Source organism: Podarcis bocagei (assembly GCF_964188305.1).
Source record: "Podarcis bocagei genome assembly, chromosome: 7".
Taxonomy (NCBI): domain Eukaryota; kingdom Metazoa; phylum Chordata; class Lepidosauria; order Squamata; family Lacertidae; genus Podarcis; species Podarcis bocagei.
In genome coordinates, this window is record NC_138132.1 from 69,289,964 (window position 1) to 69,301,842 (window position 11,879).

General features: G+C 44.1%; 1 protein-coding gene across 2 annotated transcripts; it reads left to right on the forward strand.

Moving 5' to 3' along the window:
- The first annotated feature begins 845 nt into the window (after positions 1-845).
- LOC308591053 (arylacetamide deacetylase-like 4) lies at positions 846-9,839 on the forward strand. 2 transcript variants are annotated; one of them, XM_081201604.1, is made up of 4 exons: positions 849-1,288; positions 4,342-4,558; positions 6,618-6,681; positions 9,040-9,839. In XM_081201604.1, exons 1-4 carry the CDS (start codon positions 1,046-1,048, stop codon positions 9,812-9,814), a joined length of 1,299 nt encoding a protein of 432 aa, XP_081057730.1. In that variant the 5' UTR covers positions 849-1,045; the 3' UTR covers positions 9,815-9,839. The 2 variants fall into 2 exon arrangements, with proteins under 2 accessions (XP_081057731.1, XP_081057730.1); XM_081201605.1 differs by lacking the exon at positions 4,342-4,558 and having other exon boundaries at positions 846-1,288.
- The last annotated feature ends 2,040 nt before the right edge of the window (positions 9,840-11,879 follow it).

Consider the following 11,879-nt stretch of genomic DNA (forward strand, 5'->3'; position numbering starts at 1 on the left):
GTAAGATAATGTTATCTTGCTCCTGCCGAGGGAAGAAGGCTAGTACTTAAGGTAGCAGCTATATGACAGGGAGAAAGGAGGGTTCCCTCAGGTTTCTGCCCAGGAGATCACCAACCACAGCGTTGTGGAGTTCAGTGTGCCATGCATGGAACAGCTGTACATAGAAATCGAAGCATTTGTCCATTGGAGTGCTCTGGATACAAAGCCATTGATGAGCCCAGAGAAGGCATATCTGTGTGGTTGCTGCCTCTTTGTGTTTCTCCTGGTTCAAAAGAGTTCTCCTGGCATCAGATATGGCTCACAGGAGAGCCACCATCCCAAGAGATGGTAACCTTGCAGCAGCACTGTCTGGTGGATGTCCTTTGTCTAAATATCCAAAGACTGTACTGGCCAGTGTTTTTGTTAAGTTTCTAGAAAACTGACGTAGAGCTGTATAGTTAGATCCAACTGTACACATGCTTTTGGGAGCTAGTGGGGACCCCTTTCATGTTCACTCTTTTTCTAAATTGTTGTATTCTATCTTGTTGCATTTCTTCTATTCCAGTGCATTTGTTCCTGGATTGATGGCTAGTGCTGTTTTCAGCTCTGACATCTTTGTGAAAGAAACATGTAGTGCAATGCTCACGCTGGATCTGTTACACTTCAGAATCTGTCGGTTTTAAACATATTACTGTAGCCAAGTGACTTAATAAAAGCTGCACGGTGTTGTTGTCACTGTGTTTGCAGGAGGGGTTTGTGCTTCAGCGTAAGGATTAAACTCTAAAGTTAACCAACTCTAAAAGCAGTTGGAGTTGTATGAGCAGCAATTGGGCTTTGGCAAGAGCAACTGACAGGGCAGGATTGGCTCCATTATTCCAGCCACACAGCACTCATCTTTCCTGACACACCCATACTTCCTGTCTGAAGAATAGCTGTGATATTATAGAATTAAGGATGGTCTGGAATGTGTGACCTGACTATTAAAGTGATTATTTTCCCCCCTCTCACCTGAGATCTGTGTGGGATGGCAAGGGATGCTATGTTTCACAAGGCATGAAGTACTTCCATGCCAAAGTCACCTGCGTCGGCTACAAGGAAATTCCCTTCTTCGGTGCTTCTTCGCTTAAGGAGAATGGCATTCGGTGAAACTCTGTGGATGCTGACATTATATGTGGCCATTTTAATCCATTCTTTGCTGCTTGCATGGGGAGTTTATTACCATCTCACCAGGACCCACATTCCTCCAGGAATCACCCATGGTGCAAAATTACAAATTATAAGTATGGCTTCGGGATATCTCTTCGGACTGGTAAGTGTGTGTATGATCATTTTCTCTTACTGAGCAACTTGTATGGGATACAGACTGCCTGTGTCTGTCAAGGGAAGAGGGAGCATCTTTGAGTTCCAACTTGTGTCTTGTGAATTACTCTGCCCGTCTCTAATATCTCCACCCCCCAACCACATTGTGACAATGCCTTCCACACTTCAAGCAAATTAGGTTTTTTTGGGTTTTTTCTTGCATGCAGCCTGAGTAGTGGTTTTTCTTTTCAGAGCACTTACCGTATTTTTTGCTCCATAACACTCACTTTTTTACTCCTAGAAAGTACGGGGAAATGTCTCTGCGTGTTATGGAGCGAATGCCTGCGGATGGCGAGGGGATCTGCTGCAGTCGTGAGCAGAGCATCCATGGTTCCCCTTCATTCCCTCCTCCGTGGCTCGCTTTGAAACAGCACAGTGGGAGAAGAGACGCTGAGTGGGGAGGAGAGGTGGACAGAGAGCCTGCTTGCTTTAAAGAAGCAAAACGGGAGAAGAGAGGGGCCTTCTCCTCTTATACCCCTCACCTGCATTATTAGCAGCATCCTTCTCCACCCACCCCACGCGTGTTCCTTCTCCCCTTAAACCCCTCTTCTGCATTATTAGCAGCATCCTCCTCCACACACCCCACGCGTGTTCCTTCTCCCCTTAAACCCCTCTTCTGCATTATTAGCAGCATCCTCCTCCACACACCCCACGTGTGCTCCTTGTCCCCTGAGTGCTTTTCCTTCCCTCCCCACTTAAAACGTGGTTACAAAGCATGGATCCACATGGATCCCTTGATTTTTGCACTGGGTCACCCCAAATTCACCGTCAGATCACATGTCTGTGGCCACAGCATGTACCACAAAAATCATACATCCACTGTTTCGTTTAGAATTCCCCCCCCCCTTGCTTTCCTCCTCTAAAAACTATGTGTGTGTTATGGTCGGGTGCGTGTTATAGAGCGAAAAATATGGTACTCGAATTCCGTTCAGCTGTCATATTTACAGTGTTACAAGTCTCTCCCTCTGCAAATGCAGTAATAAAGAGTCCACTTGTGATATATCAGTGGTTCAGTGCTCAGACGTTGTTCCAGTAATCCGACGTTTTGTCCCTAAATAGCTTAGTCATTGAGTTTTGTAGAAACTAATATACAAGATAAGACAGTATGTAAATGGCTTATAGCAGGGTTATATCTGTCCCCATTGGCGTGTTTCCATCGGGAGCAGGGCCGTCTTTAGCATATGTGCTGCTGGGGTGCAAAGATTCGCTCAGCACCCCCAAATTTAGTTTAGCCCGCAAATTAACTTTTATTATGCTTATGTCAGACACCACGCTTATGCCTTATCTCTTGTTTATGAAAGAAGGGAGAAAAAAGAAACAAACTTTTTTATTTGCTCATTTATTTACAATACACTAATACTTAAGTACTCAACACCACCACATTTAACATAAGCATTGTTTAGGCACCTACTTAGGAGAAACATCAGTCGTGTCAAAGGTGCCGCTGCCGCATAGCAGCTCAATGCAATACATACCATAATATTTTGATGTAAGAGTTAATTTTGCGTGCACAGTGCCATTGTGAATGACAAGCGTTGCCTTTGAGTCTGACAAGCGCCACCATTGTAAATGACAAGCGGCGGCGCTGGTGCAGCTCGTCTTTGGTAAACGAGTGCACAAAATCCTTTAGTGAAACAGTAGGTATACATTTCGGTAATACCTAGGTATATATGTATTTTGTTTTTCTAGCTTCATCAAAATTATTTATTATTTCATAACAGGTAGATAGTTAAGAGCTTAGGCGGCTTCAGCGGCAGGCACCTGGCGCCCCCCATAATTCAGCGCCCAGGTGCCCCGCACCCCTTGCACCCCCGGGTAAATACGGCTGTGATCAGGAGGAGCATAAAAAGAGGACTGTATCCTACTGTGGTGTTAGAACATTCCTACCTAAAAGGGAAAACCCACCTCTCTTTCCATTGCATTTTGATTCTGAATCCTGTGCTCCATCCTGCTACTCATCCTGCCCACCCCAACCTTTTAAAGAAGTGCTCAGGTTTGGTTTCTCTCCATTTCTCCCCACCCCCTCTTAATATTAAATGTTAATCCTTGTGAAAATGCACCAGCATTTTAGTACATACTTCTTCAGGGGTGCCAACTTGAATAAAATATTGGGATGTGACATATTTGAAAGCCCATCAACCTGATGGGGGTGTGTTTTGGCCCCTTCCAATATCTTAGGGTAGGGATCTTGGACCCTAGGATTTGGCTCCTAAGCATCTAATATCCCTCCTATTATTTGTGCTCAGTTGTGACTAATAAACGTATTTGCAAGCAATTGACCTTAATGTGATGCATTTTCATACGTCATTAGGTAAGACGTTTAGGTAGGGTTTTTGTTGTTGTTGTTGTTGTTGAAAGGCAAACAAATTCAATTTCCCCCACCCCTATTTATCACTACAGGTGACAAAAAGGGGGTAAAGCCAGAAGAGATTCGGGAAATGAGAGTGATCCCAACTGTTAGGGGCAGGGCTGGCAAGGGGGAAAGATGTGATTGATTTGTGCCATTCTAAGTCAGGACGCGGGTGGCGCTGTGGGTTAAACCACAGAACCTAGGGCTTGCCGATTGGAAGGTCGGCGGTTCGAATCCCCACGACAGTGTGAGCTCCCGTTGCTCGGTCCCAGCTCCTGCCAACCTAGCAGTTTGAAAGCACGTCAAAATGCAAGTAGATAAATAGGTACCACTCCGGTGGGAAGGTAAACGGTGTTTCCGTGCGCTGCTCTGGTTTGCCAGAAGCGGCCTAGTCATGCTGGGCACATGACCCGGAAGCTGTACGCCGGCTCCCTCAGCCAATAAAGCGAGATGAGCGCCGCAACCCCAGAGTCGGCCACGACTAGACCTAATGGTCAGGGGTCCCTTTACCTTTACCTAAGGTGGACGTTGGCATTTCTCTGCCTCTCAGTTCTGGTTCTCTCCATGGCGGGAGGTTGAGCTTTGGGCTTTTCACTGTGAATGCAAAAAGATATGAAGCGGATCATAAATGCTAAATGTTTTGGTCCAAATAGGGGCTGCTCCTGGAAAAACTTGGCATTTGCCACAGGTATATGATCTGGAGGATCTTAGATGTTTGCATATCACCAAAACACTACCAAGGGCTGATAATAAAGGACCTGGTTTTCGATGGGGTGCCAGTCAGGGTGCACTGGCCCCAAACATCACCTGCTGAGAACAGGAGAGGAGTGATGTATTTTCATGGAGGTATTGCTCTCTTTGGAACAATGCGTAAGTTCTTTGAAAGCATCTTAAAACTATATTGTTCTAGGATAATTTGAGAGTCCTGAAATGTTTGCCATGGAGGGTGGTGGGAGTGGTTTGTACTGCCCCTGTATGTAGCTCAAGTTAAATTCCCATGGCAGGATGGGATTCTATTACAAGAAAATGAGACAGAGAAATCCATTCACACTGGTGACCAATTCTGTATCCTCACCAGCCTTAATGGTCAATGAAAAATCCTTAAAATGCCAAAGAGCATGTTTCTGCTTTGTACACCAAATGATTTGAAAAGAGGTTCCAGAAATGGTCAGAAATAACTAAGCAGAAATGTGGACTGAGCCTTGGTTCTGTTTATATTATATCATATTTGTATTTGTATTTGTATTTGTATTTGTATTTCTATTTCTATTTCTATTGTTTCTGTTTCTGTTTTTGTTTCTGTTTCTGTTTCTGTTTCTATTTATTTGGTTCAATCAAACTAAGTTTCTCCAAGAGTAGGTTCATTAGGTTTCAGGGTTTTGTTTTGTTATTTATTTTTTTTACAATCCAGTGGCCTATAAATTTTATTAAATAAAATTTTATTCAATAAATAAGTAAAATAAGATAAATAGACCCAAATTAGTCATATCTGTTAATTTTAATGGATTTACTTTTTTTTTTAGAGCAGGAGCCTTCTATCTATATTGGTACCCTGTAGTCTGTCCCAAAGTCTGGTTCTGGAGATTGTATCAAAGGCTGCTTTTAGGTCAACAAAGGCAGGGTATAGTGAGGCCTGGGTGAGATTGGAAATGGGGATGATGAGAGTGGAGGCTAGCATCTGCCTAACATCAATCTACTAATGGCTGACATTAAGTCTGCTCCCCCGAGGGATAGCCCCATTGATCCTCTGCGACCAATTCCAGTCAGGCTGGCAGACTGCAGTCCTGAACACTCTCCAGAAACTGGGTTTTGCCCCTCAAGCCCTTCTGAGTCTGGGCTTGGGCCAGGCAAAAGCCACAGTCAGGCAAAGAATATTAGACACCAAGAGACAACAGGACTGCGCAAGGTGCCCCAACTATAAAATTGGAGAAATCGAGAGATATATAGCCACACTGGCAGCATATCTCTTCTTTCTCGTATCTAGAAATGCAAGAAGGGCCTTTACACTCGCCAGAAGCTCGGCTCTTCCCTCTCTGGTCCTGGATGGAGCCTTTAGAAAAGTCCCCTATGCTCAGAGACTTTGCACCTGTCCTTTGGGAGAGATAGGAAGCCCAGAACACTTGTTCTTTAGATGTCCCTTTTATGAAGAGGCACGTAGTAAGATGATTGATCCCCTACTGGTGAGGCTCGCCGACCTCCCGCAAAAGCAAATATTTGACCTTTTGCTGTTGGGCAAAGATCAGAAGATGACCTGGATGGTCGCCAGATTCTATGTACAAATCTGTAGGCGCAGACCATCGCCCAATTCAAAATAGTCCGGCATGAAAATCCCCAAACTCGGTTCCATGGGTGACTGTGAGTCAACTCCCTGGGATAGTTTATTGTTGTACATTGTTTCTAAATTTATTGTTGTACATTGTTTTAATTGTCTGTTTTAACCATATTTGCGCATCAGTTTCTAATGTTGTGAGTGTCTTCTATTTCAGAGGCTTCTACTCTGCAGCCTCTTATAGTTGTTTTAACTGCGAGTCTTTTAGTTCTTATGCTCTTACAGTTGTTTTAACTGCATGTTTTTATTTGTTTTTAGTTCTTATCTGTTTTAATTATCAGTTTTTATCCATCCATTATCCGTGTTTAATCTTGTATTTTATTCAGATGTTTTTATCCTGTGCTTGTTTCTTTGTCCTTATCTGCTCCAACATTTATCAGTTAAAAAAATCCTAACTGCTATTTTATTTATATGTTGTTTTTTTATCCCGGTCTGTGACTGTAATAAAGTTCATTCATTCATTCAATGGATTTACTTTGAGGAGGGCTAACGCTGGCTGTAACTCAAAATGATTTCAATATGAATGACCAGGAAATTTTGCTATGGACGCTCCCTGCCCCCTATAGCTGTTGACTGTGTGTGTGTGTTTTCACCCCCCAGGAGCCTTTGAAAGAACATGCTGCTATATTGCCCACCAAAGTGAGTCAGTGGTTGTGAATGTCAAGTAAGTGCTTACATTCTCTTTGTAAAAAAAGGGGTGTGTGAGAGTCCCCTCAGCTTCTAATCCTTCCTAAGACCTGAGCCTGGAGGAAGCCTGCTAAAATTTACATAGCGATTTGGCCAACCTCTCAAATGGACATTCCGTTTTGCATTTGGATATTTTTTATGTTCTAGGCCCCAATCATAGGATGAGTTCTGCTGGATCAGGTCAGTGAATGGCCCATTTAATCCAACATCCTGTTCGCAACCAGTTGCCCATGGGAAGCCGGCAAGCAGAAACCAAGTGCAACAGCCCTCTCCCCAGTTGTGATTCTCAGAAAGTCGTATTCAAGTGCATATTGCATCATCTGTAGCTTTTATCATCTGTAGCATCTGTAGCACAGCCACTTTCAGGGAATGATCTGAAACCTCTGAACCTCTCCTACCCCTAGTGTGGAGCAATGGGCTAGTTCATGGGTAGGCAAACTTAGGCCCGGGGGCCAGATCCAGTGCAATCGCCTTCTCAATCCAGCCTGTGGATGTTCTGGGAATCAGCATGTTTTTACATGAGTAGAATGTGTGCTTTAATTTAACATGCATCTCTGGGTTATTTGTGGGGCATAGGAATTCATTCGTTTTTTTTTCCTTCAAAATATAGTCTGGCCCCACACAAGGTCTGAGGGACAGTGTACCGCCCCCCCCCATGAAAAAAATTGCTGACCCCTGGCCTCTAGTTTCATTTTCTCTCAGTTTCTTCCTTTTGCTTAAGTCTTAAATTCAGTTCTCCACATAAGCTTGCCTTTAAAAAAGAGTCCGCATAAAAACTGTTTGAATTCTTGTTTGAATTCACCCTTATTTTTGTATGTTATTTTCAAGAATATATATATGCATTTTTATGCCCACTTTACCCCAGTAAAGCATTTAGTTCTATACATTCCTTGGCTGGAAAACTGCACTGTGTATGTTTCAAAGGATGATTGTGTTTCTGTTTGTGCACTGTGTACAGAAACTTCAAATTAGGTGTGTTTATCTGCAGAGGTGAACTGAACTGGAATTTCTTCTCCAACGCTACCCAAGGTGGAGCATGAAAAGAAAGAGAGGAGCAAAATTCCTATAAAATCTTATAGAATCTCAGTCCACAACTATCATTTCTCTCTCTCCTCAGTGTCATATAGATATTTTTGTTTCATTTTAATTGAAGTAGAAATAGACATCAAAATGGCATAGCACAATTTGCAAGAATACCTCAGAATATACATAGGTAATCCTTAACCCTTCTTGGGAAGCGGGTGGTGCTATGGTCTAAACCAATAAGCCTAGGGCTTGCTGATTGGAAGGTCAGCGGTTTGAATCCCCACGACGGGCTGAGCTCCCGTTGCTTGGTCCCAGCTCCTGCCAACCTAGCTGTTCGAAAGCACATCAAAATGCAAGTAGATAAATAGGTACCGCTCTGGCAGGAAGGTAAATGGCGTTTCCGTGTGCTGCTCTGGTTTCACCAGAAGTGGCCTAGTCATGCTAGCCACATGACATGGAAAAACTGTCTGCAGACAAACGTCTCTCCCTTGGCCAGTAAAGTGAGATGAGGATTGCAACCCCAGAGTCCTTCGCAACTGGACTTAACTGTCAGGAGTCCTTTACCTTTACCCCTTAACCCTATTGTTGTTTTCATGTTTCAGCTTTACCTTATTTTTTTTGAGTTCTAGGGTTTGCCATATGTCTGGAATTTCTCAGACGTATCCAAAATATTGCAATCGGCAGCAATGTCGCGGTGGAAATTGACAAAATGTCCAGGAAAATCAGCAACTTTTCTTTCCAGATTTCCACTGTTTTACTCTTGGTGGAGATGAGCTGTGGCGTTTATTTAGCTCCACAGTATACTAGTATAATCTGAGGGTGCTTTATTTTGATGAGAGTATTAGAAACAGTGGCCCTAAATTGGGAGATTAAAACAAAACCCAGATAGTTTGAAAATTCAAAGCAATAGACCAGGGTTGGAAACCTCAGGGATGCGGGCTGAATGGAGCACTCTGTCCCTCAGAACTCACCCCAGATGACCACCTCCATAGTCCCTGTTTTGTGCACACACACACACGCTTCATCTGCCTGGCTGGAATGTGCATAGTTTGCAAAGTTGGAGGAATGTGTGGTGTTTATAGGAAGTAGCCTACGAGTACAAAGATAAACTTTGCATTTTATGTCTGCTTAGGCTCTGGTTCCACCCATCATGTAGTCCCCAGAAGGTTGCACAGACAGGAATTTGCCCCATGGGGTAAAAAAAGACACACACACCCCATACACGCCTTCAATATGCCATGAAGAAACATGCTCATTTTCTATGCAATGTACACTGTTGAATTTATAAAATCTCTCTCTTTCATGTAAGTTTCCGGTTAGCTCCTGAGTATCTGTATCCAACTCCGGTACTGGACTGCCGTACTGCTGCAATCCACTTTTTGAAGCATGCAAAGGAATACGGAGTGGACCCCAACCGAATTGCCATTGGAGGGGACAGTGGCGGGGGCACGATTGCTGCAGCTGTCTGTCAACAACTAGTGGCAAGGAAGGATCTCCCAAGAGTGCGAGCTCAGTTCCTGGTCTACCCTTTCCTCCAAGCAGTGGACTTCAATTTGCCTTCCTATCAGCTAAACCGTTCCATTCCTCTGTTGTTCAGGAAACGGGCTGTCAAACACGGTTTCCGGTATCTCACAGGGAAGATGATCAATGTAGATGGAATCATAAAGGGCGCCCATGTCTCTGCAGATATATGGCTGAAGCACCGGAAATGGATTAGTGCTGACAACATCCCAGAAGAGTTTAAGGGCAGGGGTTATGTCCCGGCAGTACCTCCTCCATTTTCTGAAAAGCTTCATGAACTCTGCAAACGAGGTTTTGAGACAATGTTTTCCCCCCTCTTAGCGGAGGATAACATCATCTGCCAGCTCCCTGAGACTTTCATTTTAACCTTTGAGTATGATCTTATCCGGGACGACGGACTGTTATACAAGAAACGTCTAGAGGACAATGGTGTGCCGGTGACATGGCATCATCTTCAGGATGGTTTCCATGGAATAACTGTATTTTTTGGCCTGGGGCCATTTGAATTTCCAGCTGCAAGGAAATGTTTGCAGCATGTAGCAGATTTCTTAAAAGGTATATAGAAATAAATGGCCCGTTTTGTCCTGCGCTGGTAGTCTTCCCCTTCTGTGCAGGCATATTCTTTTTCATGCCCTGCTCTCCCAATCATAACATTAAAAAAACTGAAAGTCAGATCAAATGTTTGGCACAGTCTAATTTATTAAAGTCAATGTGCTGGACATAAGAAAAGCCTTCAGATTCAGGCCAATGGCTACACCTAGTCTAGCATACTGTTCTCAAAAATGACCAGGTAGATGCTGTCAAGAGTCCAGGTTCCCAGCTTGGTAACACAGTAAGCGTAGCTAATTAAAAAGGAGGATTTATTGTAAATACAAACAGATAACTCCGGATGGCTCTAGCCAAGCCACCGGCATTATCACTCAAGATGACGCTTCTGAAGACTTTTTCTGGTGTCGACAGAAGATATTGAACTTTCGACCTTTACGTCTCTTATTTTGCTTCCTGTCTAGCAGCCCCCCAATTCGCCTCTGCCTTGGACTTTTTTGTCAGCTACAGCCTCTTCCTATTCCGAAAAACTGTCTGTGTGGCTGTTCAAGCCTTTTTGAGCTTCCTGAGACCTTTGGCTGTTTTCCAGCCCGCTCTCAGTTGTTCCCTTGGCAACTGGCCGTCCAAGGTTAGAGGGAGTTGATGCTGGCAGCTGTGTGCTCTGCTCAGCCGGCGTCGACTCCAAACTTCTCTGTTCCTGACTGTATTCAGCAGCCGGATGCAAAGTTACACTGGGAGCTGGCTCATTCCTGACAGATGCCTCTTGGGACACCCAGAAGCAGTGCCTGAGAAAGCTCATAGCGGCTGACATTTGGAAGCATGCTGCCTTTAACTGTAGAGGAAGAACTTAGCCTTCTCTTTCATGAATTTGTCTAATCCTCTTTTAAGTACATCCATGTTCCTGACCATCACTACCCCTTGCAGTAGCCAGCTTCACAAGTTAACTGCATACTTCCTTCTCAAACCAGTAAGCAACAAACGCTTAGGAATTCTATCTGACCACGAGGGTCTTTGCGAACTGGTTTGATGACAACTTAAGCTATGCCTGCTTTATTTTAATCAATAATGCTCTTTCCTTTCTACTTTCTTTTGTCTGTCCTGAATCTCCCAACACAGAGCATCATAGGATGCCCCTGAGTTCTAGTGTTAGTGAGAGAGAAGAGGAAAACTTCTTCCTCTTCGTCTTCCTCTGTTGTTGGACCCATTGACGGCCCCTGGTGGGCCATCTAGTGGGATGTAGGCATTTAAGTTCATTCATATATATATATATATATATATATATATATATATATATATATATGCAGGTTTTGGTGTCTTCGGGTGTCTTCCCGTGTAAGAGTTGGGGTGTCTAGGCGACGTTTCGACGAGGTCTCACTCGTCATCTTCAGGCTGGTGCTTTCGGCTTCTTGTTACTAGAACAGAGCAGGATCTCAGTGTTTGAGTTCCTATAAATACTGTTGAGGGGGTGTGGTGTATAGCCTCCAACGTTCTGGGCAGAGAGGAAGTTCCCAGGTTAATGTGCCTTTTCTTCTTTTGTTCATTAATTACTTGAGGGATATCTTGAGTGATTACTTGAGTGATATTCTGAGTACCACTTAGGAGGGTCATTAGGTGTGGATTAGTTGCTAAAGCTTTCGTGTCTTGACCTCTTGAGCTTGTGAATAGTTTTTCTGAGAAGATGGCTGTACTGCACTTAGTTGTGCTCTGGCTTGGCTTCGTGTATAGGGGCGAGCTGTGGTTTTGTGCCCTGTGCCAGCCAGATCTGTGTAGGGATTGCAGGGGGGTGCAGCATCCGGAGGTGCCACTATGGTTTGGCTACTGGATGGTGTCTGTAATTTATCTGTGGAGAGGGTCTGGGTTTGGGTCTGGTGTGGTTGATTGGAGATGGCGTTCTGTGTGCCTCTGGTTCTGGTGTCGGTTTTTGTGGGGAGGGCTAATTTCCAGATGTCTGGCAGGCGGGACGTGTCGTCACGCTTGTTCATGTTGTGAGGGTGTTTCTCTATCTCGATGGCTTCCATGATTATTCTCTTGTGGTGATGTTCCATGTTAAAGAGCAATTTGGAATCTGCAAAATTAATTTCG

Bases quoted from the DNA above. Each gene is read 5' to 3' on its own strand.
- LOC308591053 (XM_081201604.1), top strand. From the start codon at position 1,046: ATGCCAAAGTCACCTGCGTCGGCTACAAGGAAATTCCCTTCTTCGGTG. The intron at 1,289-4,341 runs GTAAGTGTGTGT...TGGTCCAAATAG, and splicing joins CGGGATATCTCTTCGGACTG to GGGCTGCTCCTGGAAAAACT. The intron at 6,682-9,039 runs GTAAGTGCTTAC...CTTTCATGTAAG, and splicing joins TCAGTGGTTGTGAATGTCAA to TTTCCGGTTAGCTCCTGAGT.